Here is a 6,505-nt window from a genome sequence, read left to right as displayed (position 1 = left end):
GTCTATGATTAAAGGTCTGGCAGACATTAAGACTCATTAAATCTATGCATAAAAAAAAAATGAAATCTTTATTTTTACCAAAGTATCAAAAATGTCAGTCTTTAAACAAACGGCTACAAATGATATTGTATGAAGTTTACAGTTTTTCTCAATCGCTTTGGTGCATTTTCTGAAACTAAACATTCTCTAAACTGTAAATTCAATTGGCACAACTGTTTGCTGCAACATGACAACTGTATTGTCTGAAAAATGTAGTAACTTACCCAAAACATTTAATTCAGGCCTCAAAACCTAGTTATTGTGTCAGTAAGTTAGACAATATAGCAATTTTGTTTTAGGCATTGTGAGAGCGACACTAATCAAAATCTTCAGATGTTGTTTTTCACCATGGAAATGTTATATTCAATTGTGATGTTTTCCTACTTTCTTATTGACTGACTGGTTTCTATAGAAGAATCCCAGTTTTGTAGCTGAATCATCTTGTGTATCTCAATGAGCTTTTTAGATACAGATCTCAACAGTAGGTAAAACATTACTGGGAAAACTTCCTTTTTTAAGTCCAACTGTACATTTATTGGTTGATTGGTAAGATTGTGATTCCTATATCAATGGAATAGATATAGGTAGGCCATTGGTAGGCCATTTGCCAATTTGGCAGACATTACAAACATCCAATGTCATAGGTATTTATGGAATATTCATGCATGTTTGAGAGATTTTGATAACTGAATTAATAATTTTGCAAGTGATGGCTCACACGATGAATGAATGTTTAGCAGCTGTGAAGTTCTGGGTCGCATTAAGACAACATCAATTTTATTGTATTAATGCGACCCAGACCTTTAACCACAGACTATAGAAATCCATCCCAAAAATATGAATTATTGTATGTTCAAAACTTTGATAATTTATTATTCAAGCAAATCTAATCCAGTATGCCATGCAGAAAGAACTGAACTTATTAATAACGCTTTTACAGTGTTTTAGATGCTTTTCATCATTCCAGTTGACAGGAGATATTCTTAAATAGAGTCTCATTTCTTCTTAAGATAAGCCTGGCTCAGCTTACCCCAATGTTGTCACTAGACATAGTTTGAAAGATTGTATCTTATCAATGAGAATTAACTGCATTTAGTTATTGTGAAAATTGTAGACACTTGTACTTACTCTTTTGCACACATCTTGAAAAAAACACATCCAATTTGGTTAAATCATTAATAAATTCAAATGTTATTGTTCAGAGATCTGAACCTATTGTTTTCAGAAAAAAAAGAAAAAAAAACTTGAGAATTCGAGATATGAGCTACAGCGATTGAGAAAAACTGTAATAGATACAGGTGGGCGTCCAACTTGTTGAGTCGCCCCTATGCTGATCTCACAGGGGACTTTTATCCACTGTATGTGACCGTTCAAATTATAATTAATTACATAATGCCAAAAATATAATTTTGAAAATCTTCTGGACATTTGTTAGGTGTTGCTATATGGTGATGTCAGACAGAATGGCTCCTTTTATTCTGATCTTTCTCCTCATGATTCAGGGTGAGTCACTGCAACTGTTCACTCTGCAGACACACTCAGTTTTCGTTTTGCACTCATTTATGTATTACATATTACATAATTTCAAACATTTATTAAAAATAAAATACCTATCACATTATGCAATGCATTTTGATGATATACTGTGCTCATGGTGAATTGTGTATTTCAGGGGTTTCTAGTGCTGGTTGGAGTGTGAGTTACAGTCCTTCACACATCTGTGCACTAAAGGACTCAACAGTGATAATGAGATGCATTTATAAATACCCGACTGGACGTCAGATCGAGAAAGTGTTCTGGAGCAAAACACTGGTAAAAGATTGTGAAGAGTTTCCAGATCTGTCTAATGACACTGAATACAGTCAGAGGCTTCAGTATCTGGGAGATAAACAGCAGAACTGCAACATCAGACTGAGTCATGTGACCCTGCAGGATTCACACATGTACTATTTCAGATTCATCACTGATAAACCTGATGGAAAATGGATTGGTAAACCAGGAGTGACTCTTACTGTCACAGGTGACTTTGATGAGGTTTATCTCTTCTTCTGTGCATTATGTTGAATAATAATCAGTGTATGACAGCAGCACTAGATATAATGTGTGTGTTGTGTTCAGTGTTGTGCAAGTTACTTCCAAACTGTAATACATTATATATTACTTGTTACTGTTATTTAAAAGTAATTCATTACCTTACAATATTACTGTCTCAGAATTGTAATGCGTTCCATTACTCCTGTATTACTTTTGAGTTACTTTCACCAAAATAACTATACAGGAGTAGAACTTAACATTCTAAAATGACTAAGGCTGTAAGGATATGCCCGAAATCCCGACACTCAGATCCACGAACCTGCAGAATCGCGACACACACCTTCCAACTCCCAGCGTTATCCTTCCCGTCCAGATCCAATGCTACCACATCTTTAAATTACTATTAGTATTATTTGAAGTTAACTTAACATTATAAAATACGTAGACCTACACCACAAAACTAGTTGAGGATAAATTATTTAAAATCTGGGAATTCCAGCGTTATGGACATGACATTTGCAGTCAAAACTTGAAATATAAATTCTCAGAAAATGCATTAATACCAAAATATTGAAACGTCTGTTTATCCATAGGCTCCTCCCTGAAAGGAGTCCAGACATTAGAAAAATATCAGTCTACACATGCGTTTTATATTTAATATTAGGGAAATAGACAGTCATGCGTGACAAAAAAAAACTTTAACTTTTAGGAGGCAACGATTATTTTTATTTTTTATTTTTTTGTAATTCTGTGAATTGCACTGCGCAAATCGGATGAAGAAGGGTTGGCTCTCCACAGAACATAAAATATTCATTTTATTTTATTTTTCGTGTTCGCATTTATGAGGAAAAAACAATGTTACAGACGTGACAGTTCTCCGTTATGGACGCGACCGCTCTGAAGCGGCACTAAGACTAAGACTGCTTTAAAATTTTCACAGAGACATTACACACACAAAGCCTTTCTTTAAAGTGAATTTCGTTTTGTATTAATTGTATCTTAATTTTAACCAATGTTTCATCAACCAATTGCCTGGATTTAAGCGCGTGAACTGGAGCGCGTCTCATAAATGAACCGAAACTCAGCGTATAAGTATAGCCTATTCACGAACTTGAAAAATATATCTATATTGAAATGTCTACTTGTAAACAGAACAATTCAAAACTAAAGAAAACAGACTGCTCTCTGCTTATGAAATGAAATGTGCATTTCTCTCTGGTGCATTCACTACTGCGAAGATCGCGAGTCAGCATCGTCAACTTAATCTTGACTTTATTAATAAACAATTAAAATGTCTCCTTACTATATTTGACATATTCATAATCATCGCCGGTTCTTTGTGACAGCTTTTAGGTGCTTTATCGGCAGCGCCGCCGCCCTTATGAACGCGTCACCACCGCATCAAAAACATGATTGCGTGATGAAAACATGAAAAATACCACATAAACATAGCCTAACTGTTTAGAAAGAAAACAGAACGAATAGCCTAATGCGCATACGTCCATCTCGCGAATATAGTCTTCTTCATGCCATCTTCACCATTAGCTGCTTTTCCACTGGCCAGCGCGAGCACAGAGGCCGAAATCATACCTCACGACATTACTGTAAAAAATAAATCGCTATACAAATATATCAGACGCTGCCATTTAGTCTTTAATTGCAGACTTGGACACCAAACGCGGCTATTGACTGACCACGAACAGGTAATTTAGCCTACTTGCATTTTTCATTCGTTAATGTCTCGCGGTCTTGCTGTTTTTTGTTGTTGTTTGTTTTACAATTAAAACTAAAAGTCTGTTGTAACACAAGCCTTACTGAACATGTACCGAGTAAAATATTACTGAAAATTGATAAATAATGCCTTACACTACTGCGTTACAGCAAAAAGTAATATGTTACTGTAATGCATTACTTTTGTAACGCGTTACTCCCAACACTGGTTGTGTTCAGATCTTCAGGTGGAGTCTCCTGAGAGAGTGACAGAGGGAGATTCAGTCAGTCTGACATGTAAAAGCAGCTGCACTCTGACTGACAGAGCAACATTCATCTGGTACAGAAACTCACTGAAGATATTAACTGAGAATAAATTCAGTAACAAAATCATCCTCAATCCAGTCAGAAGAGAGGATTCAGGCAGATATAGCTGTGCTGTAGACGGACACACTCACATCTCTCCTGATGTTCAGCTCAATGTCATGTGTGAGTATTGCATCATTCTTTAATTCTTTTTCAAGCATGTAATGTAATAAATAAGGATGCTTAATGTAGATGTTTACTACTTTGTGCTCAGACCCCCCAAAGAATACTTTTATAGTGGTTAGTCCATCTGGTGTAATAGTGGAGGGAGATTCAGTGACTCTGAACTGCATCAGTGACTCAAACCCTCCTGCAGAAATCAGCTGGTTTAAAGGAAGAACGTTTGTAGGATCTGGAAGAATCTACAACATCTCAAAGATCAGCTCTGATGACAGTGGAGAATACAAGTGCAAGTCCATCTATAAACATGGAGAGAAATACTCTAAAGCTGTGACTTTAAACGTCATGTGTGAGTTAATGATGATTCAGTGACTGTGACATTAAATCCTCTTAAGATCTGTAATTTCAAGTTTAATATGATTGTTAATGATATCAATGTTTCTCTGTTTTAGATCCACCCAGGAGCGTCTCAGTGTTGATGAGTGGATCTGGTGTAATAGTGGAGGGAGATTCAGTGACTCTGAAGTGCATCAGTGACTCAAACCCTCCTGCTCTGAACTTCAGCTGGTTTAAGGAGGATGAAACCTCAGCTGTTGGATCTGGACAGAGTTTCAGTGCACTACAGAGTGGACGCTTCTACTGTCAGGCTCACAATCAACATGGATCTCAGAGATCAGACGCTGTAACTGTCACTGTCACTGTTAAAGGTAGAGCAGATCATATACTTACATTGCTCTTTTAAATGGGGATAAACAGATCACTTTATCTTTATCTTTCCTCTTTGTCCCAGTGAAATATTGGAAGATATATCATACAACAATTGTAGTATCACTTTGTGGAGTTGTAGCTGCTGTCATTATTGTGTTACTAACCTGGTAAGAGTCTGAATTTACATTCTTTATTTAGTTATGTAGTTAAATATTATATTGTGTTAATATAATATGTTATCTTTTCGAGCAGCTGTATAATAAGGAAGAAACTGCAGTCCAAGGTCAGTCTGTTTCAGTACAATATGAGCTTAAATACACTGAACATGAACTGATCGCAACACTTCATTTAAAAATGAACTCACATTCTTTCTGTTTTCTTCCTCTCAGTCCTTCACAAACAATGCTGATGGCATAAGCGTGCACTCTGAAAATAAGCTGATTTCATATGTGTATGAGAATGTTGTGGTATGTTTACTTAATTTTCTTTGAGCCTACGCTAATTCCAAAACTAGTTTTGTTTTACTTTTTCTCCTGGTTCTCATATTTCTTCTATCTGTCTTCCATTAAGGCTGTTCATCCTTGCACCAACGCTCCTAAAATGACCTTCCCTCTGTATGAGAATGTAACCATTTATGAGAATCTTACCGTAAGTGTCCAGCTTTTCTCATTGTCAGTCAATAGAGATTAGTATTGTGCTATTAAATGCCCAGTCTTCTCTTGACTATTGACTAAATGGATCTAATTTTTGTCTCATTTTTGTCTCAGGCTAACAGGAATATGCTGTAGTGGACGATGGCACACACCAAAACATTACAGTCTTCGTGCGACTGTGTGGGTGGAGCCTTGGATGATTGACAGGAGTGTCTGATGAGGATTTTCTGGAGTATTTTGAAAAGATTGAGGAAAATGTAACAATGGGTACAAGTAGAAGTTATCATGAAACCATATTGTTGCTTTATGCATTGTGACTTGTTTGATTATAATTTCTTATAATTAGTAACTAATTATTTATTAATTAGATTTTTTGTTATTGTTGTTTGTGTCACTGTAAACCTGTGCTCAGTGTAGGAATACAAATGTTACAAGTTTAATATTTAACATTTTGAATTAATCTTTCATTCAATAAATTAGTTTATACTACGGGGCTGTTGAATGCTTGAATCTGATTGGTTGATGAATGTTCTAAGGTGTGCAATTATATTCAGGGAAATACACAGTTCCATATCAGTACAGTTCTATATCAGTACCGTTTCATATCATTTTGACAAATTATTTCAGTTATTTTAAAGGTCCTTACAGTCGACAATAGCAAAAGAACCAAAACCAACAATGACACTGACCCAGCAAGATCACCCACAGGCAGAGGCGTGTCTAGAAGGGGGGCACGGGGTGGCACTGCCCCCCCCCCCCCCCCCCCCCTGAAATATGATTGCCCCCCCCTGGTGCCCCCCCAACATCATTGGCCTAGATTTACTGTCATCCTGACAATGCCCAACTCCATTGGATCAGACCGCTGTCAATCACTG

At 36.4% G+C, this 6,505-nt stretch overlaps 2 protein-coding genes across 2 annotated transcripts in view; one reads left to right on the top strand and one right to left on the bottom strand.

The window, feature by feature from the left end:
• LOC143710427 (B-cell receptor CD22-like) overlaps positions 1-5,968 on the top strand; it is a 6,623-nt gene extending 655 nt beyond the window's left edge. Inside the window, exons 2-11 of the mRNA XM_077201382.1 lie at positions 1,475-1,542; positions 1,712-2,059; positions 4,024-4,272; positions 4,364-4,618; positions 4,722-4,976; positions 5,060-5,144; positions 5,230-5,260; positions 5,367-5,444; positions 5,548-5,625; positions 5,745-5,968. Coding sequence (XP_077057497.1) covers positions 1,475-1,542; positions 1,712-2,059; positions 4,024-4,272; positions 4,364-4,618; positions 4,722-4,976; positions 5,060-5,144; positions 5,230-5,260; positions 5,367-5,444; positions 5,548-5,625; positions 5,745-5,765 — 1,468 coding nt within the window. The 3' untranslated portion in view covers positions 5,766-5,968. The remainder of the gene's footprint in view (positions 1-1,474; positions 1,543-1,711; positions 2,060-4,023; positions 4,273-4,363; positions 4,619-4,721; positions 4,977-5,059; positions 5,145-5,229; positions 5,261-5,366; positions 5,445-5,547; positions 5,626-5,744) is intronic.
• LOC143710510 (B-cell receptor CD22-like) overlaps positions 1-6,505 on the bottom strand; it is a 773,497-nt gene that overhangs the window by 336,130 nt on the left and 430,862 nt on the right. The gene's annotated exons all lie outside the window — the stretch shown is intronic.

The sequence above is a fragment of the Siphateles boraxobius genome, unplaced genomic scaffold (genome assembly GCF_051911475.1).
Source record: "Siphateles boraxobius isolate OS27281-9 unplaced genomic scaffold, OSU_SipBor_1 47, whole genome shotgun sequence".
Classification (NCBI taxonomy): Eukaryota; Metazoa; Chordata; class Actinopteri; order Cypriniformes; family Leuciscidae; genus Siphateles; species Siphateles boraxobius.
The sequence above is the reverse complement of the archived record's forward strand: the minus strand, read 5'-3'. Positions and strand labels throughout refer to the sequence as shown.